The sequence below is a fragment of the Notechis scutatus genome, chromosome 3 (assembly GCF_049901735.1).
Source record: "Notechis scutatus isolate UNSWTSFEM ecotype Mainland chromosome 3, rNotScu1.2, whole genome shotgun sequence".
Lineage (NCBI taxonomy): Eukaryota > Metazoa > Chordata > Lepidosauria > Squamata > Elapidae > Notechis > Notechis scutatus.
In genome coordinates, this window is record NC_142011.1 from 45,662,746 (window position 1) to 45,685,932 (window position 23,187).

Genomic DNA, 23,187 nt, shown 5'->3' on the forward strand with positions numbered 1-23,187 from the left:
CATGGTCACATGATCAAAATTCAGATGCAACTGACCCGCATTTATGATGATTGCAGCATCCTGAGGTTGTTTGATTACCTTTTACAGCCTTCTGACAAGCAAAGTCGATGGGAAAGCCAGGTTCTCTTAACAACCCTGTTAGTAATTTAACAACTGCAGTGATTTACTTAACAACTGGCAAGAAAGGTCATAAAATGGGGCAAAACTCACTTAGCACATTTCTCACTTAGCAACAGAAACTTTGGGCTCCCTTGTGGTCGTAAGTCGAGGACTACCCGACTATTGCCCTGTGCAAATCAACGGACAGCAAAATCTCACGTAGTTAACTTCCCATAGTTCCTAATATAGCCCCTATATCTTTTAATCCTATTAGTTTCAAGGCGCATGAAACGGAAAGGTCGGGTCTTCTCCCCTTCTAAGCCAGCGGCGAGAGTAGAATGGAAACGTAAACAGGAAAGCCCCTTTTTGCGCGTGCAGGGATGGTCCGGTTGCTCCCGCCGGGTTCTTGCCCAGCCAACGGCACGTGGCTCCGCGGCAAGCGGGGCCAGGCGAGCCCCCGAGCCGAGCCGTCCAATGAGGAGCCCGGGATGGAACCAAGCCTTCGAGGGGCGGGGCCCTCGGTTCGGAGGGCGCCTACCTTCTTCGGATCATGTGAGCAGAGAGCGAGAGCGCGAGGCGGAGTGGGGGAAAAGCCCGGGCGTCGTGGCGGTCGGCGAGGGTAAGGGAGTCACAAGCGGGGGGAGGGGAGGGAGGGGAAGGGGTTTGGCGTGGAGGCGCGCGAGCCGGCCACGGGAGAGGAGGCAAGGGGGACGGGGCCGCGGGTTGCAGGGAGCCGGCTGCGTTTTCAACCGAGGAGGTCGCACCGCGTTGTTGCTGCAAAAGGGCCACTACGGGAGGGCTCTGGAATTGGGAAGGCGCGCGCGAGGAACGCACGAGCAAGCCGCGCGTGAACGGAGCGTCTTCCAAGACGTAGTTTCGCTGCTTCTCTGCCTCAGACTAGCTGGGTTGGAGGCGGATTCCCCAGCAAGAGCCGCTCTTTTTATTTTACTTGCCGGGGAAGCAAAAACTTCTGAAAAACGGGTCTGGTTCTTTCTTTCTTTCTTTCTTTCTTTCTTTCTTTCTTTCTTTCTTTCTTTCTTTCTTTCTTTCTTTCTTTCTTTCTTTCTTTCTTTCTTTCTTTCTTTCTTTCTTTCTTTCTTTCTTTCTTTCTTTCTTTCCTTCCTTCCTTCCTTCCTTCCTTCCTTCCTTCCTTCCTCTCTCTCTCTCTCTCTCTCTCTCACACACACACATATATATACACACACGCGCCTCCTTATATTGGGAACTGAGTGAGAAATAAATCGTGTGGGTTGTTTACTGCAAATGGCATGCAAAGTTCCCGACCTCTTCTAGTGGAAAATCTGGGGCTTCTTGGCAGCCAAAGGATGGGTAGGTTTTGTTTTGTCCCCACCCCAGTCCGAGCGTCTGAAAGCGTGAATTCAGCAACGCGGCCGATTCCCATCACGCTGACAAACGTAATGGGGCTTCAGGAATCCGGCTCAGCAGGCTCAACTTCTAGAGCGGAATTGTTGGTTTTTTTTTAGTTTTTTTTTTTTATAACAAGGCGCGTGAAGCAGCAAACGCGCCCTCTTGAACGCGAGTAACCCGAGGCTGGCCGACGGGGAAGTCGATCTCGCCCGGCCTATCGGAAACGCGGAGCTCTATTGATTGATGGCTTCGGGCTTGCAAGGGCGGGACTCTTGCTCCTTCGGCTCTGGCGCGAGGGGGAAGCGACGCTGTGTGTCGCGGAGGGGTCTTCAATAACCTTGGCGGCTTTTAAGTCTTGTGGACTTCAAACTCCCAGAATTCCTCAGTCAGCAAAGCTGAAAGAAAGAAAGTTGGAGAGCCCTGGTGTGGCGAGTGGACCCTGAAAGGCGAGCCGAGGAGCGCGGGCCAGCTTTGTCCTCTTCTCCAGCGGGCGCCTGGTTCCCTTTCCATCTGTGACGCTCCGCGCCCGGTTACGGACAAGCAAGGAGCGTGCGGGTTGTGCGAAGCTCGGGATTCCTTTCCTGTGCTCCTCAAGCTCTGACAGCTGGGACTAGCTCTCATAAGCCCGTTCCAATTTTGGGCAAAGCCGTAATGGATGCTTGGGAAACACCCTCTTTCTCAAAAACAAGGCTCTTCAACCTTGGCGAGTTTAAGACTTGTAGACTTCAGCTCCCAGAATTCCTGAGCTTAACATGACTGGAGGAGGAATTCTGGGAGTTGAAGTCCACAAGTCTTAAAGCGGCCAAGTTTGAAGGAACCCTGCTCAAAAAGTTCTTTGGAATTCTTCAGCGCAATGCACTTTCGCTTGTTTGTTCTCTGCCCTTAAGTAGGCTCTCATCTGTTTTGCCCCCCTCCCCCCCTCTAATTTCATCACTGGCTGTGTCCACTCCTTTTGAAGCAGAAAGCACCAATCCAGATCTGGCTAGGAGTGATCTTCAAATATTTGCCTGAGATCAGCCTTTTGACACCTTCCCACCCATTTTAACATTAATGCACCAACACTGTAACTTCAGAGTTGAAGGAGCTTCTTGGATGAGAAGTGAAACCTCTTCAAAGAAAAACCAGAAAGTCCAGTTGCCTCTTGAAAAAGCACCGTTGGGACTGTAAGGTAAAGGTTCACCTCGCACAATTGTTTCTGGCTGTAGGGGGCGATACTCCTCTCCGTTACAAAGCTGAAGAGCCAGCGCTGTCCGAAGATGTCTCCGTAGTCATGTGGCCAGCTTGACTAAATGCCGAAGGCGCACGGAAAGCTGTTACCTTCCCACCAAAGGTGGTCCCTATTTTTCTACTTGCATTTTTATATGTTTTCAAACTGCTAGGTTGGCAGAAGCTGGGACAAGGAACAGGAGCTCAATCCGTTATGTGGTGCTAGGGATTCGAATCACCAAACTGCCTACCTTTCAACATCCCCATGGTCACATGTTCAGGTGCAAAATTCAGGTGCTTGGTAACTGGTTCATATTTATGATTTGCAGTGTCCCAGAGTCATATGATCATGTTTTGTGACTTTTTGACAAGCAAAGTCAACGGGGAAGCCAGATTCACTTAACTGTATTTCTGGTTTTAACTGCAGCAATTCACTTAACAACTGTGGCAAGAAAAGTCATAAAATGGTGCAAAACTCACTTAACAACAATATGTCTTAGTAACAGAAATGTTGGGCTCAATTGTGGCTCTAAGTCAAGGATTACTTGTAGTCCCACCTTCTCCTATCCTCCAAATATTCTGCAACCCATTTCTCAGTCTTTTTTTTTTTTTTTTTGCTCAATCTTTTCTCTTTCCTCTACTGTGTGACCACATGTCCCAGTCTCTTTCTCCCTCCCACCAACATTTCTCTCTAGGAAGAAAAGAGAAGTGAGTGCAAAGAAGTTGTGATTTGTCAGTACGAGTTACAGGGCATGAGGTCTGAGCCCAGACAACCTCCATATCTTCACAAAGAGATTGACCTCTTCTGGTAGCTCTTACCTCTCTCCAGATTCACTACTCTCACTTCCTTCAATCCATTTTACTTGGCACCTTTATTTTCTTTAATAACACACTGCTAGTTGTACAGCTGTTTCGTTCTTTCAAGTCTCTTATTTATCTTGTTTTCTTTAAAAACATTCTCTTTCCCCTCTCTTGAATTCAGTGTTACAAAATTCAATTGGTTAATGTGTCCATTATTAACGTTATTAATCAAGATTCAGGGGAAACTGGATGGCTCAGCTACTGTTTGTATATGATATTAAAATCTATGCAAATAGTAGAATTCAGGTCTATAGAGCTTGTGTCTTGAGCACACTCTTGTACTTCAGTGAGTCTTGGACCCTTGATGCACGGCAGGAGAGAAAGTTGAACCGTTCATATGCGCTGTCTCTGACATATGCTTGGCATCACCTGGCATGACAAAGTTTCAAATAATGCGGTCTTGGAACATGCTGGAATTTCTATACTATTGAAACAGTGATGTCTACGCTGGCTTGGGCATGTCGTGAGGATGGCTGATGGTCGGATTCCGAAAGACCGCCTGTTTGGAGAATTGGTGCAGGGAAAGCGCCCTAAAGGGAGACCACAGCTGTGATATAAAGATATCTGCAAGAGGGATCTAAAGGCCTTGGGAATGGACATTAACAGCTGGGAAACCTTGACCTCTGATTGGTCAGCTTGGAGGCTAAAGGCGCAGCATGGCCTTCTCCAATTCGAAGAGACACTCGTCTGGCAGGCTGAGGCAAAGAGGCAGTCACGGAGCCAGAAAAATCTGGGGGCTGGACAGGGGACAGACTGTATCTGTCCTCAGTGTGGAAGGGATTGACACTAGATGCTGTTTTAGGACCTCTTTTCAGAGCACGATACCATAGCCTTTTGAGACTGAAGGATGCCAATAATAGTAGCATTCAGGTGTTCATTTTTTTAGTACAACAGGCTCTATTTACCATTGGCAAAACTGGTTTTCAACAAAATTAACACAGTACCCAAGATAGAGCAATTGTTCTTGTGCCAGATTTTCAGTTAAAGCTTTACAACCTTTAATTAGGCTATGAAACATCTCAATTTCAATGTTTTTTATATTTACAGTTCCTCGGTGCAATAGGTAAGATGTCTTTCTTGTTTAAAATAGGTCAAAATTTAAATGCAAAAAATGAGAATACTTTTATATGATCTTGGTCTCCGAAATCTTTCCACATGTGTAAATTTTTCACTTAATTTTTCTTTAAAACTTGTCTTGCAGTTACATATGTAAATTGACTATAGTAGTGATTATCTTATACAATCATCATTTGATGCTGATACATGTATGAACCAGCTTTCCAACTTTATAGTTTTTTCCCTGTATAAATCAAGAGTCAGTTTAGTTCAAAGGTGCTTAAAAGCATGTTTTCTTCCATTGCCTTGAAGGGTAGAAGAAGCATCACATCAAATGATAGTCAACTATTGCTTGTTTTGGAATTTTATTACTGAAACTGCTTTCCTAGTCATTGAAGTATAGTTTAATATGAATGCTTGGAGTCTTTATTTCTGAAATTTAAATTTTAATTACAATTTTATATGATACGGTAGCATCACACTCCCATTTGAATGGTCTTGTCAAAAAAGGGAGCCTGGTGAAATAAATAGAAAGGCCATGGGTAGACATTCTGGAAGCTAAGGGACATTCTGCTATTGATTAGTCTGTTTCTGCGGTGAAGATAGGAAACATGGCAGCTGAGTCTGTTTCACTTGTCTTGATTTTAGATCTTTATTAATATTTTTTAAAAATAGGTGATAAATAATTTTGCCACATAGAACAGGACGGAATTTGAAAACATTTAAACAAAATAACATGGTAACTCTGTCATTTTGTTTTATCCATACATTAACTATGGCTGTATTCACAAAACAAATCAAAATGTAATACTCTTTCTTTCTTTCTTTCTTTCTTTCTTTCTTTCTTTCTTTCTTTCTTTCTTTCTTTCTTTCTTTCTTTCTTTCTTTCTTTCTTCCTTCCTTCCTTCCTTCCTTCCTTCCTTCCTTCCTTCCTTCCTTCCTTCCTTCCTTCCTTCCTTCCTTCCTTTCTTTTTCTTTCTTCATATTCATTTATTCAATAAACTGTAGTTAAACAAACCACAACAGTGCAATATGAATATCCATATTTTATATGCATCCAGTTATAGCCAGTTCTCACTTGACTCACTGTTTACACTGAGGATGATTTGCTGAGGGCAAATCCCTGTTGTTATTGACAGAACCTCTTTTGCGGTTGCTGAATGCCTCTGTTCAGACAACAAGTCAAGTTGTTCCCTGTTTGCTTTATTTTTCAGATATAAATATGCCATCAAGTATGAAGGAAGGAAACCCTTCCCCCCCACAGTTCTTTGGCTTTAAATTGCAAATGAGTTTTTAAGTGGTTCCTGACAACACACACACATGCACATACATGCTTTTCATGCCTTCTAAAAATAATATCAGATTTAGCTCTAACAACAGTCACAGTGTTTTCAACACCTGCTGAAGCTGCTATTCTCTGAAGATGTGAAACAGTGCTGGACCTTTAAGAAGTCACTTTCTGAAGGAAAAAATTGTGTGTTAGGAAGGGTGAAGAGACATACATTATAATGAAAAACACCAGCACAGAAAACACTGTTAACTAAAAACAAAATGGGAAAAATCTGGTGAAATGTGGTTTTGAATTCTGGACCATGTTTAGTTTCTATTCTAACCCACAAAGTGAAGCCCTTTCAAATATTGGCTTTTTTGTTAATCTAATATACTGCCTTTAGTTTAAAGTGCAAGGTACCAAACATAGCACTACCTGCTCTCATTTTTCCCAGTACAACAACCCTGAGAGGTAGGTTGGACTGAAGTCATCTAGATACTACCACTAGCTACTATGGCTACTACAGGTCTGTTCCAGTTTTCAGTACCCCACCCAAAGTAAAAAAAAAAAAAAAAAAAAAAAAAACCCCCCCCCAACAAACCAAAAAATAAAAAATAAAAAATTAAAAAAAAAAACCAAGCCTGTGAGTTATTCTTGAATGAACCCAAGCCCATTAACTTAAGAGCATATATATGGCTTAGCATTGTGTCTATAACAATCCAATGGCTGTTTTCAGTAAACCAAAGCTAAAATCACAAAGTGTTCTTTAAAGGTAAAGACTGCTAGCCAAGCTTCACTTCCTGTGACGGTGGGTCCATGACCATATTGATTCTCGGCAACAGAACAGAAATAGTGTTTGCCTTTTCTGGGATGCTTATTAAACAAATCTGGTCTCCATTTTGATTGCAACCAAATGTTCCAGAGGAGGAGGAGGAGAAGGCAGGGTGATCTAATTCCTTGCAATTTCTGGAGTTACATTGCAGGCACTTGCAGTGGGTGTGGGATCAAAAAACATTCCAACTGTTATGAATGGTGTGTTACAAAATGCATTGAGTAATGCCAGGTCTTTGACCTGAGCATTGCCTTGGGCTGGAAGTGAAATCTTTTGAATGCTGTGCTCTCAAAAATGGGTATGTTTAGTCAGGAATGTACCTGTAATTAGGTTTTCTTGCAGGAAGGTGCACAAGAAGATAAGCCGTGATTGAGTGCCATTAAAAGAAAAGTGCTCTGTCGGTTAAGCCCTCAGAACACATCAGAATTGTAGCTTTTAGTGAGCTGTACTCAATGGGATAGGAGCAAACATTCTTGATATATTTTTTGTCATCCAGATCTTTTTACACAAATTTGGATTCATGTTTTCTTTTTTAATATTTCCAGTTATAGCTGCTATAATATATAAAGAAAAAGTGGGTTGAAAAGGTTTTGAATTGATTGATAAAACTTATGTGTTTTACAAAATTGTATCTTCACAAAAGGAACAAAATACGTGTATGCAATGAAATGAAAGATACATGGATATATGAACTGCTATTTCTGAAGTGTTTCTCGTTTTTAACTCCAGATACCACCCCCGCAATGGCTCAGTGCTTAAAGATGCTGAGCTTGCAGCTTGAAGGTTGACAGACCAGGTTTGAGACTCAAGTGCCACGCAACAGAGCTTCTGTTCTTACCCCAGTTTCTCCCCCCCCCCCAGCAGTTCAAAAGCATGCAAATGCAAGTAGATTAATAGAACCCCTTGGATGAAAGTAATGGCATTCCATTCTCCTATGGTGTACAACTGGCCACATGACCATGGAACTTGTCTTCAGACAACGCTGGCTTCCTTGTCTAAGAATCACAGATGAGCACTGCACCCTAGAGTCGGACACAACTTTTTTACTACCTCACCACCACCAAACACCCCTACCCCCCGCTGTAAGAGTATCCTTGTTCTTAAGTTAAAATAATATGATAACCGCCTGTGCTATTACCAAGGAAGCTGCATGGACAGTTCCATGAAATCTTCAGGAGCAGAATTCAGCGTGAAGGAGATTCATTTCATCATAGGAACCTTCAATGGGATCATAAGATTTGATGAATAACCTTCATTCATCAAATAGGAAATAGGATAGGAACAATTCCTTCGGATGTAGGGGAGGGGAGCTTATTCATTTATTAACAAAGCTAAGCTAAGGCATTCATTTCATTTCATCAGCTATCTCTGCAAACAGAATTTACATCTAGTTAATTGCATTTCAGTGCCCACTTCATCTTTGCCCTTGGCTACTGATGACATTGTCCCTTGACTTTTTAAATTTTTCTCTCTTCCTTGCAAGGAGACTCCCCCCCCTTCTATTACTGAATATGAAAACTTAAGATTTTCCTTAATTTCATACAGTAAATGTTTTCAAGCAATAAGATTGCTCTTAACATGCATTCCCCAAAGGTACTTCTATTGATGTGCTACTTTAAAAATAGGGAAAGAGCTAAATACGTATTGGCTGGTCTTCTTTCTCTCCTGGATTGGCCCAAGCATCCTCCCTCAACTCTGGCTGGTAGAATGCCTTATCTTCCGCCATCTTCATTCTCTGAGATCGAGGAGATAGGGTCTCCCAACAGGAGCCTTCTCTTCAATGATCTTTTTTCCAGATCTCAATCAGTTTCTCTTCAGCAACTTCCAGATTTACCCTTAAGATTTCCACAGTGTAACATTGCCCAGTTTAGTTTTGGTCCATCAGGCATCCTTGCTCTATGCTGAAACCCAAACCAAATAGTGTGGCATGGACTACAGTCATCTTGACAGGCATTACAGGTAGTCCTCAACTTACAATAGTTCATTTAATGACTGTTCAAAGTTACAATGGCACTGAAAAAAATGACCAATTTTCACACTTACATTGCCTCATCCCTATGGTCACATGATCAAAATTCAGATGCTTGGCAACTGGTTCATATTTATGATGGTTGCGTGTCCTGGAGTCAAGTGAACAGCTTTTGTGGCCTCCTGACAAGCAAAATTAAAGGGAAATCCAGTTGCACTTTAACAACCATGTTACTATTTTAAATGCAATGATTCACTTGGCAAGGAAAGTCGTAAAATGGTGCAAACTCACTTAACAAATATTTCACTTAGCAACACAAATTTTGGGCTCAATTGTGGTCATAACTCGAGGACTACTTTATATCACTTCTAGTTCCTCTCCTCGGCTTTTCAGAATCCCCTCTATTCTTTGTTAGGCTCCCATATTTCTGATGTCATCTTAGCAGTACTAAATGAAGCTAATCTACTATCAGCTTATTTGCTCACAAAGCAAAGTGTTTGGATGTCTATATATATACATGAGCAGCCAGAAGGAAGTCATGGCTGAATGCACCTTTTATTCTTACTGCCTGAAATTCTGGCCAAATTCTACATATTACCAAATTCAGAGCTGAATTTCACATTTGTGGAAAATGGCTATATGAGGAAGGATTGATACAATAGTTGTGAACACTGGTCGCTCTGATTTTGCTAATGGTTGAAACAAGGCTCTCATTAGTTTCCCATATGGCTGCAAAACTGATAAATACCAATTTAATTTGTTGTGCCATGTAATCTGTAGAACTGGGCTTCTACTTTATGCAATGTGCTTGCCAGAAACAGTGTATTCTTGCTCTGAGCCATTTTCTGCTCTACTGAACAGAGAACATAGGCATGTCTACAAGATTAACTTCTGGTTACAGAATAATTTGTCCTATTCTAGTGTAGGGACACCTGTGTCTGCAGGTGCAACAGGACAGATATATGGTGATGCATATTTTCTTTGTACTGCAATGCTTATTGGTCTAATTGAGTTGTTTCACTGAATCTTTTGATATAGAGCATAATATATTGTAGAGTGTTGTATAGTATGCCTATAGTACAATAAGTGTCTGGACTTTTATCTTTCTTTTTTTTTTTTTGCAGAAATCTCTTTTTATTTTAAAATTGATTTTTTGCATATATATCATAAAAATCTAAACCCTAAAATTGCACACTGGAATTGAAAATCAAAAGGATAAGATATGTTTGCCACCTTGAGTTATTATATTTTTATCCTGCCTTTTCTTTATTCATAGCAGCAATAATAGTAATAATACTAAGAAGAATGTGCAATAAAATTCAAAAGGAAATGCCAGTGTACCACAACCGATCAAATAATTAAAAGATAAGGATAGATTTTATGTCAAATCAATGGCTTTAGTAACATAACAATATCAAATATCAGGAGTTTGTTGCTAACTAGAAAGTCATTGGATATTTGGATACCAGTGCAGTATGTTTCAGGGATATTTTTTTGAATTGGGATGTGTGTTCCTATAAAATTAATTTCCAAAAATCTTCTATATCTTGATTTTGTTTCAGCTAGATGTGGATACCTTTAGACAAGTTTGTGATTATTTTCTTGCAGGTGGATCTATAGATTTCCAAGGCCTTCATTTCCATCTGATTTGATTTCACACCCTGCAGTTCATCTTTTTATGAGGGAATAGATCAACCCATGGTCTCAGTAAGTCATAGCAAACTGTTATCTGTTTCTGGTCCATTGCTTGCTCCAGCTTTTGATCAGCAAGATATCATATTAGATGTTTCCAAGCCTGACATGCCACCATTAAATTTACTGCAGGACTGCAGCAATGAACAAGTCTCTGTTCCAGCTGTTACCTCAAGCACAGTTTCTACATCAGAGATGGGTGTTTCGTTATCAATGGTAAAGAAGGAAGTGGAGAAACCACAGAATACCATCTATGAGGCTTACCTCAAACTGCCAGATTTTTGTTCTGATGTTTCTAGAGATTTCATCCCTACATTGGAAGAGATTGAGGAGTTCCTCAATGAGAAGAAAGAACTTGTCAAGGATGAGCTGAATGACAAACAACCAGTGGGGCAACTTGAGATAAAATCTGAAATCAACTTAAGCAGTTCAGGGGAAGAGTCTACTACTGGAACTGATCTAGATGAAGGCGTTTCTAGTTCTGTTCAGGCTGGAATAGTATCTGGCGATATAAGCATGCCGGGAACTGTGGGGACAATCCCTGTTTTCCTTCAGATCCAGCCTGTCCAAGCAGAAGATAGTTCATCTCTCCAGAATTCTGTGGGTGGTATCCGGGTGGCCCACTTGATCATCAGAATGCAAGGTCAAAACTTGACTCTTTATCCTCAGGTCACTCCAAGTCCTGTGACAGGCACAGACCAGAAGTATGTACGAATAGCTCCTTTGCCTGTGGCATTGAGGCCAGAAATTCTTGGAAGTCCAAAGAGTATAGAGACCAAAGTCCCCAAAGTTTCCCCTTCGGTTATTCGAGTCCACAAGTGTACACATCCTGGATGCACCAAGATGTATACCAAGAGTTCCCATCTTAAGGCACACTTCCGACGTCATACTGGAGAAAAGCCTTATACTTGTACTTGGCCTGATTGTGGTTGGAGGTAAGTTGGTGACGATGAAAACCGCTTTCTTAGCTAAGCTCTCCAGCTACATCTTTCACTGCTTTTGTAACTATATGCTTACTGTTCAAGCCTGATTTTAGCATACTTCACTGTTCAAAGAAGCATTTCAAATAGTTGTAATGGTCTTAGAATTCTGTAACTTCTATTGCTGTTTCTCCGAACCCACACTGTAATTCCCCATATATTTTCACTATAATTCCCCATATATATTCTGAACAGTTCAGTGAGGCTTATAAGACTCTTTAGGATTGTAGTCCAAATACAGATCATACATTGCCTGAAAAATAATCTGAAATGTATTTACTTGATCTGAAAAACATACATGTGATCTCAACACAATTGACAGAAACAACTATATAAGCATATAATTGGATAATTATTCTTGATGTGATCAACAGTATCTTCTTATGTCTATGGAGATGCTCAGTCATCCAGATCATGGTTGTCCCAAAGGTGCTACTCAAGGAGTATAAATCCTTCCATTTTTCACCATACAGTCAGAGCTGAAGAAGCTTCCTGGATGAGAAGTGAAATGTCTTCAAAGGAAAACCAGAAAGTCCAGTTGTCTCTTGAAAAAGCACCTTTGGGAGTATCTTATTATACAAGTATATGAAGCAATTTTAAAATAAACAATAATGTGTGACTATGCTGATATATATTTAATACAGAGTTGGAAAAGATACAAAATATGGCTGTTGAAATATTCAAATTGTCCACAAGGGAGGATTACAGAAATGTGGACCATTTAGTGTACAAAAAAGGCATATATGTTTGTCTCTTTTTGGAGGGAGATATCTTCCAAAACTCAATGGTAAAAAAATGAGGATAGAAAAAGGAAAGTACTTTTTAACTCAGCACCATAAATAAATTATGAAATTCATTACCACAGGATTCCCTGAAGTCCATCAACTTCCACAGGTTTAAAAAGGAATTAAACAAATTCTGGGAGGGTAAAACTATCAGAGGCTGTCTGTCCAGGGTTAAAGCAACCTGCAGTCATTTGCTGACAAACAAGAACAGTATAACTTGTTGTTAGGCTTCCCATGTGCAATCCCTTAGGAACAGAACGTTGAACTGGAAGGTTAAACAGGCATGGCATTTCTTATGTCCATTCTTGGCGAGAGGCTGATTCACATACAATAGTTCCTCTGTCTTTCTATTCCCTACTCACAAAGTTTTGATTCATTTTACAGCTGCCTGGCAGCTTACAGTAATTTAGTTTGGTATAAAATAACTTATTTCCTTCTTAGCAGGACTGGGAAAAGTTTCAGCTGCTGAATTTTTGCTTGGTGTTCTACAGTTTTGGAAAGCCTTAAGGTTAGCCTCCCATCCCTTGGGATTGTAGTTAATGTACATTTTCAAAGGCAGCATGAATTAGTTCCTTTTCCTCCAGAATCCTTCCTATTCTGCAGGTCGTCATCTACATGTTACCCTTATTCACCCCTCCTCCCTCCCTCTCTTTCTCTCTCTCTCCCCCCCCCACTTTTTGTAAACTTGCTGGACGAAGAGTTCTGGAACTGCTCTACAGTTTTGCAGTCTGCATATTTTCTTCTGATAAAGAATTATCCACTCATGGACTGTGTCAGACTGTCATCTTATTTATGCAGCAATGCTGATATTTTCAGTTCTAACTCTATCTTACAGCAGTAAAGTTGCAAAGTTTTGGAAAATTACATTTATGTGCATATATCTTTTCTTCAGGCAATGATAATTTGTACAGTTTTAAACTTCCAGTTGTCTGTTTGTCATTATATCAGTGGAGATTTTCCAAACGTGGAGAAAGGCTGCTGTTAACAGATATGTAATTGTATTTACAGGGAGCTTTGCAGCAATTGCCAGAGCTGTGTTGATTGTCCCAGTGACAGTTCTGTGATAAGAACAGGGTTACCATGTTTGGGCTGAAAGATGCCAGTTAACCTCAGAAGGGGAACAAAGAGTTTGATTTCTGAATCTTTTTGCTACTATCCAGTGGTCATCCAGATTGTTACAGTTCAGAATAAGGGAAACAATATGAAAGAATATGCAATTTATTTGCAGAGATGAGTGTGATAAATCCTTATATACTGGTATAGCTGGCTGTGATTCACATGCTATTGCCTAGAAACCTAAAGAACTGGACTGCACCTGTTCCACTCTATACATTAAAATGGAGCAGATTGTCCATTCAGAACTACCTAATTTATCTGTAAAGCTATTAAGAGGATAGGAGTTTAAAAAAACATTTTCTGGCTAAACTTCTGGTATCCCAAACGGTGAAATTACTCTTGACTAAAGGAACAAATTCTGTCCATCAAATGTGGTGAAAGAAATTAATGGTCTTATGAACAAGCTACCTTTAGGGAAACTTGTGAATTATTTCAGGTGTGCGATATCTACAACTGATCCACCTGAAGATTATAGTCTATCAGTTCTGATTTTGTGGGCAAACTTGGAAAATGAGGGCTTCTTCAGTAGGAAATGTACTCTTCCCCAATCCATGATGTCTACACAACTGCAAGTTCTAACTACATGCCACAACAAATAGGGAACTGCTCCTTGTTACTTTGGCACACTCTCATTTGCCATTTTCTACAGTTCTTAGTTTACAAGCTATCAAGAATCATGCTAAAAGGTTCTTTGGCTGATCTGTTTGCTTCCACGCTTTCAGCTACATAACTTTGGATGCATTCCCATTTTAATGCAGTAATGTAGTTATTTTTCCTCCTCAGAACTCTGGTAAAAGTATTAAGAAATGGATCTTTGCTGACTCCTCTGATGTGTTGACAATGAGTTGCTTTTAAATGAAAACGCAAGTGGGAGGAATTATGACTAGAACATATTTCAGATTCGACATTATCCTATGTAAGCCTTGTTAAATGCTTCTATCATGTTTTGGTAATCAGGAATGCACTCCCCTTGTTTGAAACTATGCTGCTTCATGGAGGTGGGTTCTCTAGAGATGTTAGTTCCCTTCTAGTGAGGTTGATTCTGATTAGGAGAATCAAAGTCTGCTCCATTTAGGCAAAAAATAAGTTGAGAACTATGTTTTTTTAAAATATCATCTATCAATGGATATAAGCCAAATAATGGTAGTACCTTCCTCCCCTATTTCTGGCCTGCTAGGAGGCCCAGATTGGTCACTGAGAAATTTGGATTTTATATTTATCTTTGATCCAGACCCACTAAAACAAATAAACTTCTAATGACAAAATATATTATATCACAGTGAATTTCTTGGTTTTATCCAGCTGGCTCTATACAGTGGCAGTCTTTGATAGAGCTTGAAAAGAACAAGCATCCCGTTTTAATTTCCCTTTTTAATTCTGTGAGACCTTCAAAATGGCAAAAGGATCTGAGTAAGTGAACCAAGGATACCCACTCATAGGTATGTAACCCGTATGTTTAAATAGGTAGGACAAATTATAGCTTGAAAATTGATTCAAACATTAGTTATCTAATAATTGTATTCAGAAATATGTTTCTTAGATATGCTGGTTCTGTTTTAAATTCTTATTATTGAAGAAGGATAAAAATAATTGATCTTAGATGGATTTTAATCACGCCCTACAGCTTAGCTTGTTGTTTGTTCAACTAAATCATTGTTCGTTCAATATACCACAATTGGGAGGTTTTGCATAACATGGTAACACAGTATGTGAACCAGGTCAGGAAAATGATGAGTAGTATAAAACTATTTTAAAGAAATTAGGTTTATCCAGCATCAGATCTTTGGTCTGTGTAGTACTGAGGTGTAGAAAGAACTTTCTTTCTTTTTCTCTTTTTGACTTGGGCTATAGTTTTACTTGTATGTATGATTAAAGCTTGGTTGTTCTTCAATTCTTTTAATTTGTGATTGATGCTAGTTTGTAGTGATAATCTATGACATTGCCAATTCTAACTTTTCTTATTGTAAACTGCCTTGGGAAGACCATAGTTATGCAAAGGAGTTAATAATAAAATAAATGAATGAATAAAACTAAAGCAAATAACTTGCACATTTCAGCATATACATACATATTGGAGGACTGTAGCTGATCAAGGCTCTCTTTTTACATATTCAGTCAAATAAAGACTTTTGGCATTATGATGTCCACATAAATAACTGTGCATGCCTGATTTTAAATGCATTAATTGCCATTATTTTATTTATGACTTGTTATTTTCTGTTCCTTACTCATGTAAATGCCAGACTTCAGAGCATTGCTTATTTATACATATAAACAAACAATCTGTTTAAAAGATCCAAAATATCACTAGGAGATATTGGCTAGGAAAAACTAGTCTAAATGTTTTAGTTGCCTACAAGTCAACTTTGGAGTTTACATCGTTAGAGGTGAGATCATTGTTCAGAAGTGGTGTCATTATGATGAAGGTGATGGGCCTTAATCATAGGTAGGGTGTAGCCATATGAATGTGCCTTTAGTAAAGAGCTATTGCTCATAGCTTGGAATTGGTTTCCACCAGCCTATAGTTCCTGAGTGAATGGATAAAACAAATTAACATTATTCCATTAGAGCCACATTCCTGGAAAGGTCATTTGAAGGTTCTGTGTGAGTCATGGATAGAACTAAGTCAGTGGTAATCATTGCCAGAAGCCGTGGCAGCAGGGTTACTTCTTACTCTTTTAGAAAGTTTACTTTTGCCTCCCCGTCTTTCTCTCTCTCTCTCTCTTTTGAGACAGTCTCCTTCACTACCACCGTAAAAAACATCTTTGTCATCCAGGCAGCCAAGAAGAGAGACAGATTGCTCAAATCAGAGAACTGAACTGATTGCTTGGAGAGAATTTTGAAATTAGGTTGATGGGTGCATATTACCCAATACTTGCCTTATATCTTTACATTTGAACAAAGATTCCTTTCCAATTAAAAGGAAAATAAATCTGCTAGGGAGCAGTTTGTGTTCTGAGCCCAGTTTGAGCTCATGTCTAGCCTGTTTCTGTATTGTTACCTAACAATGGACAAGCGATGCTTCCTTCTGTATTCCTTCCCTCATCACATTCTAAATACAGGAAGTGGTATTGCACAAAAGCACAATAGCTTAGTTAAGATTTGTTAAGGTCTGTTGCAAGACTTTGTAGGAATATTTGGTGGGCAAATCTGCATATGAAAATAAAACCAAAAGAACGAAAAAGAAGACCTGACGTGCACAAAAATGAAGTAGCATAAGTCTTTATTGTTGTGAACTACAGAGGTGTCATGTCTCCTCTCTCCTTGAGTCATACACAAGAACATGCTACTGCATACATAATGTATATGTGTGAATTTATAGGAGCCAATGTTTGCTTTACGAGGGAAACTTCATCAGTGGAAAAATACTGGTTTCTTGAGATTCAAATAAAGATGACATCTATTTGATTCTCTTTTCAACAGTATATCCCAGAAAACTTTCCTGCATTCTGTGGTTTGGTGTTGATGGCACAAGGGGAAAAGCAACAGTCTCTTTGGTTTTAACAAATGTGCAATAAACAAATATTTCCTCTTTTGTCTGGCAGGTTTTCCCGTTCAGATGAGCTCTCTCGCCACAAGCGTTCCCATTCTGGACTCAAGCCTTATCAGTGTCAAATATGCGAGAAGAAATTTGCCCGCAGTGACCACTTATCTAAACATATGAAAATCCACAAAGGGTCATTCAGTTCAGGAAGTCAGTCAGCAGGTTTTTTCCGTAATAGTTAACTAACTCTCTGTTTCCTTGCCAAGAGAAGATTTCTCATCAACTCAAAGGACAGCTGAATAGTAAACATGATTTTTCTTTAGGAGATAATTAATTAGAAAATGACGTGTTTAAGGAGAAAACAATTTCTTTTTTAATGTGCCTTACAATTAGGTTTTGCCTCCAAATCAAGATTTTGACACATGTTAATATGTGTACATTATATCTGAGAGGAAAATGTGACAATTCAGGATGTGGAGAAGAACAGCATGAGATACTATTTCATTTTAATTTTTGTAAATACTATACTGTAAATATTATTCAGGAATTCTGTATTTTCTATTAAGCTGCACACATGGGGCTGCATTCAAATGTTAAGTTACTTTTTTCATCCTCTCAGCCTACCCTTATTTGATCAGCCTGGCACTTATTCTAAAAGCAAAAGAGTGGAAGAAAATTATTTCAGTTTGAAATGCAGGGAAGTGATCATAAACTATAATAAACCCAGCAAAGAAATTACTCTTTGAATTCCAAATTCCTCTTTTAAAATATAGGTTTCTAAAATTTATATTTTGCTACTTCAAAGTGAGTTTCATTACTTTCCTCTTCTTTTTTGGGGGGGAAATTAATTGTATTTTAGATTACTGTGAATGATGATATTGTCTCTTAAGAGCCACATTTAAAATGCATACTCAATGGAATGTAGATTGCCAATGCCTCAGTATGATACCCAAGGTAAATTTGTATACTTCTTGCTATTTGTCAAAGTGCTGCACTATTAGAGAGTGCCTTCTGCCTTTCTAATAAGAAAAGCCAGAATGAGTCTTCAGTCCATTTTAATTAAAACAATAAAGAGCCTAGTACATTATAATTGATAAAACACTAATCAATGTACTGTGACATCTGCTATACACTACTGTACACAAAATCCTTGGATTGGATTTGCTATCTCAGTACAGCAATGGCAATGCCTAGTTAACTTTGGCTGATCTCAGACAACCTAAGCATGTCAGATCTGGTGTATATGTGGATGGACATTACTAGGAAACTCCAAGGCTTTGGGTAGACTATGAGGTTAAAAATTATCTGAAAGAATAGTAGTATGCAATAACATGCTACAATAATGTGTTATTTTCAAGAAAACTACATGAACAGGTAGCTGTCAATAATACAGCCCAAGTGAAGGAGTTTTCATCTTTAATATGGCTACTTTACTTAGATATTTAGATCTCATTTAAGTAAACTGCTGGTGTAAAACTGTAGAACATTTAAAATGTTCTACAGTTGCATGTGAGCACAAAAAATGCCTTGTACTTAAGAGGTGACATGCACCCTCAAGCAAGCAAGCAAGCTAGCTAGCTTCTTATGCATCTCCAGCCTGTCCCAAAATGCAACAGTTCCTGCCAGAAGAGGAGAGTATCTGTACATCCTGTGTAAGACTAACAACCTGCACTCAACCATGTTTACTTGGAAAACTGATTCTGAGATATGTTATGGCTTGTCTTAGATGTTTTAGCCTCCTTCCCCTATGGGCACTATTTTCATTTTTTAGCATGTGCCAGCCTGAATGATTCATATTGCCGCTGTCTCCAGTGTTTTCCACAAGAATTCTGTACTGTGTCAAGTTTATTATTCTCTCTCTGGCCACTCTCAGTCTTCAACTCGGACAACTTAGGAAAGATTTTGTATCTTTTGTATAAAGGTGTATTTCAGCGATTTCTCCTCCCACTGAACAACATTCTATTGGCATAAATAACAAAAATATTTTAAAACCACCTCCAATATGGCCGACAGAAAATTGTTACCATGGCACAACAAACTGTACTGAAAAATCCTCAGAGCAAGTTGTATTTGCAGAAACAAAAAATTCAGAATTCAAGCCCAACTATGTAAATGTTTATTAAGCACATTTCTATGCTGATGCAACTGAAATGCTCTCAGCAGCATACATAAATAATACCATTTAAAACAACCATAGTACAATTTTAAAATCAGATCATACAAATAACAACAGTAAAAGAGAACAAGACAGTAAATATATATATATATATATATATATATATATATATATATATATATATATATATATATATATATATATATATATATATATATACATACATACATACATACATACAACACACACACACACACACACCCTGTTTCTCCAACAATACGGCCTCCCCCAATAGGAACTCCCAGCATGTTTTATAGGCATGAAATGAAATTAAGCCCCTCCCCCCAAATTAAGGCCTATATTAAAACATGCGAAATGGGGGGGGGGGGGGCTTGCCATTAGGAAGTACTTTTGTTGCACACCCGGATATGGTGCTGCCTGCGTTGACCCCGATACGAAGTGCCCCACCAACGCCAAGGTCAACATCCAAGCCGTCACCGCCTGCCCAAAGATGCAAGGGGGGGGGGGGGAATTAAGTCACCCCCGAAAAGACGGCCTAGCCATTTTTTCGGGGCTCAAAAAAAAATAAGACCCGGCCTTATTATATGAGAAACACAGTGTGTGTGTATATATATCTTGAATCAAAATCTTTCCTAAGTTGTGCCTTCTTACTTCCTTACTTCTGAAAGGAAAATGTCTTCTGGCATCCCAAATCATTTCTTTTCCATGATTTCATGAATGGGAGAAGTAATTGGCAAGCTGATTTCCAAGGATCTGTTGATGTAGCAACCATGTACCCTAGAAGAAAAAGCTGAAATCTATTATAATAGGTTGTAGATACTGAGCTTCAAATAACAGAATAAAATTAACAGAGTATTCAACAGTGGAACTAATTGTCCAAGGATTTCCATTGTTCAGGAGAAAGCTGAATATTTGATTCCTATCCTGAGCAGGGTGTTGACCCAATAGCCTCTTTCAACTCTCTGATTCAATAAGATTTGAATTAATTATTAATACCACCATTATATAGCAAGTGCATATTCTTACAAATGTAACTACACCATTTATCCAACATATAAACACATAAGATTAAGTGTTACTGAATTCTTTTTCCTTTGGAAGTTATTTGGACTCGGATAACTTAATTTTTCTCCATAATTTCTACCATTCTTTAAAAATGTTATTACAAGTTGAAAGCAAGTCCTAATATAAAATCATATATATTGCACAGTTGTAAAGATTTGTGTAATCTCTGGTTACATGTTTTATGGGGGATTTTTTTTTTCCTTGCACAATAGGGCTGCCAATTTTTTATACTTGTTATAAAGATTTATGTTGACCACCAGGAGGTAGTGGGAGATGGTACATGATCCTTATTGGGAACCATTGGATCCACATATCAGATGTTGGTGCAAATCCTCTCCAAGAACTAAATTTATTGACCATTGCATTTTAGATGAATAAATACAGTGCATTAATATTAGGAGCTTTTCGGTTCCCACTGCGATTGAAGATGGAATATATAATATTAATCAGAATGGTATGTACACTCTGTTTCCCTTTGAGCTTTGAGACAGTGGGAGAAAGAAAGTTTTGCATGATTTTCACCCTCCCCCTCATCCTAGCGGTGGTGGATTTACTTGTTTTTACACAACGTATATAGTATGTGGTGGTTTCAGTTACACTGATTACCAGGAGGCTATTGTAGTTTCATCCTTATTAGGAATCATCAAATATACATAGCCATATTCTTATTCTGTAGGATTCAAACCCTTCAGGGATCCCCAAGCCCCAGGCTGTGGCCCACTACCGGGCCATGGCCTACTTGGAATTAGGCCATGCAAGTGGCTGACTGGAGTGCACACATGTGTGCAGCTCAACTTGTGTAAGTGGTGGGTTGGTGGACACTTGAGCATGTCTGTGCCAGCCCACTAATTGTGCGAGTCAAGCTGCATACGTGCATGCCAGCCCACCACTTGTGCAAGTGCTGCATGGGTGCGCGCATGCACGCTGTCCTGCTGCTTGTGCCACCCAGTTCCCCTCTCCCTCTACCATCCCCAGCCGGGCTGCCAAGCCACAAAGCTTGGGGACTGCTGTTTTACTGTGGGAATCAAGTGTATCAATCATTTTGTGGGTTTTGGCAGATAGGCATCATTGATTAGTGAATGTGGAATGGGAAGAGAGTTTGGAAAACTAGTTTGCTTTGTAGTAAACATTGAATGGCTATGCTGTTGAATCACTCTTTCAGTACAAATTTGTCTCACAGGACTAATGTGAAAAAAAAAAAAATGGCAAATCAATCATTTTTTATCCTATTGGGAATTCATTGAGAGAAGACTAGGATGCAAATGTTATGGCAAATAACTGCAGCTCATGCAGTGGTTGTTTGAAGAAGTAAATTGTACAATAAGAACTGAAAATATAAGACTGCAATCTATGATGGATATATATCAAGGATTTAAACACAATCACAAACTTCCAGATCATGCTCACTTATAGTTTTAGGTTATTTATTACTGCATGTTTTTGACTGAACCTGGCAAAAGTATAAATCTTTTTACTTTTTACAAGTAAAGCTTGTAAAATATGGCTTTATCTTAATTGCAGGCAAGTGTTACTAAAGAAATATGAAATCAGGAATAAAAACAGTTCAAAAACATGAATCTTGTCTTGGTTGCATAAACACCAAGCCAGTCCCTGAAGAATCTTAAATGACTTTTTAGCTGTGTTGTCATAACTTGGGCCAGGCAAAAACATAACAGCATGCTATACTTGGTTAGCATAATCCCACTTGAGTATTTTATAGAGAGAATCCAGACCATATTGTTTGCTTATGGTTTTCTACCAACACAGAAAATAGATGAAATTGGTAATTAAATTAAGCATGCTGTATGAACACAATACTAAGTCTTTCTGAAACTTCTGAACCTTTCTGGAACTTGTATAATTGAACATACAAATAATTAATGTTCCATACATATAATTTAATGTTCTAAAGAGATGGAAAGGGAGACTAAAAAGACAGATACCTAGACAGCAGGCTTTGTGACTTTGGGGCAATCACTCTCAGCCCAACCCACCTCACAGGGTGGTTGTTGTGGAGAAAAGGAAGAAGAGTATTATGAATGTTTGCCACCTTGAGTTACATATAAAGTAATAAAGATGGGATAACAAAATCTAAATAATTGAAATAAAAAAAATATAAAACCCATAGTGAGCTCTGTTAGACTTACATGGTAAAAATATTGTAAGTTTGCAATGTTTTCAATTATTTTTTCATTAAAGTGTTATTACTCCAAAACTGAACAAGATGGAATACTGAAGTCTTGGATGAACTCAGTGATACTGCGACATTATGTTAACTTTTGTTAGGATGTGTGTGCCTACCAAGAGCTTGTGCATATGTAATAATAATAAATCTTGGTTCGCTCTGTTAAAATACTGAAGTTTGAAGATGATAGAAGTGTCATTGGTCTTATTTGGGACAGTTATGACTCTGCATATAGACGGGAGGTTGAACAACTAGTAGCCCTGTGGGGCAGTCATAAGTTCAAGCAGCTACATCGTGCCAAAGAGGAGGCTTACAGGAAAGGAGACAAGATTTGCGGATCGCCTACTGAGCAAATAGGTCAGCAGATAATGCTATCAATATGGCACTTCACTACATTTTGCAACATTTCCAGGGACCACCAATGCATGGCTCCTTTTTGTAGAGTTCAATTCACATTTAATACTTTCATTCCAGAAATTCTTCACTCATTGATTCATCTAGCTGTGTCTCTCCATACTTGTAGGTGGGTTATTAGCTTTTTGACAGAAAATAAGCAGCAGGTGAAGCTAGGGAAAATCACATCAAGTACCTGGCCAATTAGCACAGGTGCCCTTTAGGGCTATGTTCTCTCCATTTTTCTTTTCTCTCTATTCCAAATGCTGCATCACTAGGGATCCCTCTGTTAAATACTGAAGTTTGCAGATGATAGAAGTGTCATTGGTCTCATTTGTGACAGTGAAGAGTCTGCATATAGACGGGAGGTTGAACAACTAGCCCTGTGGGGCAGCTGGAACAATCTGGAGCTGACCATGCTTAAAAATGTAGAGATAAGGGTGGATTTTAGGAGGAGCCTTTTTATTCTACTACCTCTTACTATGTTTGACAGCACAGTATCACCAGTAGAATTCTTAAAGATTTTGGGTTCTATAATCTCCCAGGATTTGTATTGGACACCTAACATTTAGAACCATCCTTAAAAAGGCACAAAAAAAGAATGGTCTTTTTGCATCAACTCAGGAAGTTCAGCCTGCCACAGGAGCTCTTGATACAGTTCTATAGAGGAATTATTGAGTCTGTAATCT

General features: G+C 39.1%; 1 protein-coding gene across 5 annotated transcripts; it reads left to right on the top strand.

Annotated features, from left to right (window-relative positions):
- The first annotated feature begins 586 nt into the window (after positions 1-586).
- Positions 587-17,522, top strand: LOC113418118 (Krueppel-like factor 15). Of its 5 annotated transcripts, none has more exons than XR_015748518.1 (5): positions 587-718; positions 10,270-11,288; positions 12,560-12,626; positions 14,537-14,673; positions 16,780-17,522. XR_015748518.1 is itself a non-coding variant. In XM_026676833.2 (4 exons), exons 2-4 carry the CDS (start codon positions 10,360-10,362, stop codon positions 16,958-16,960), a joined length of 993 nt encoding a protein of 330 aa, XP_026532618.2. In that variant the 5' UTR covers positions 587-718; positions 10,270-10,359; the 3' UTR covers positions 16,961-17,522. The 5 variants fall into 5 exon arrangements, 2 of the variants coding, with proteins under 2 accessions (XP_026532618.2, XP_026532617.2); XR_015748519.1 differs by having other exon boundaries at positions 12,563-12,626; XR_015748517.1 differs by lacking the exon at positions 12,560-12,626.
- Positions 17,523-23,187: the final 5,665 nt, after the last annotated feature.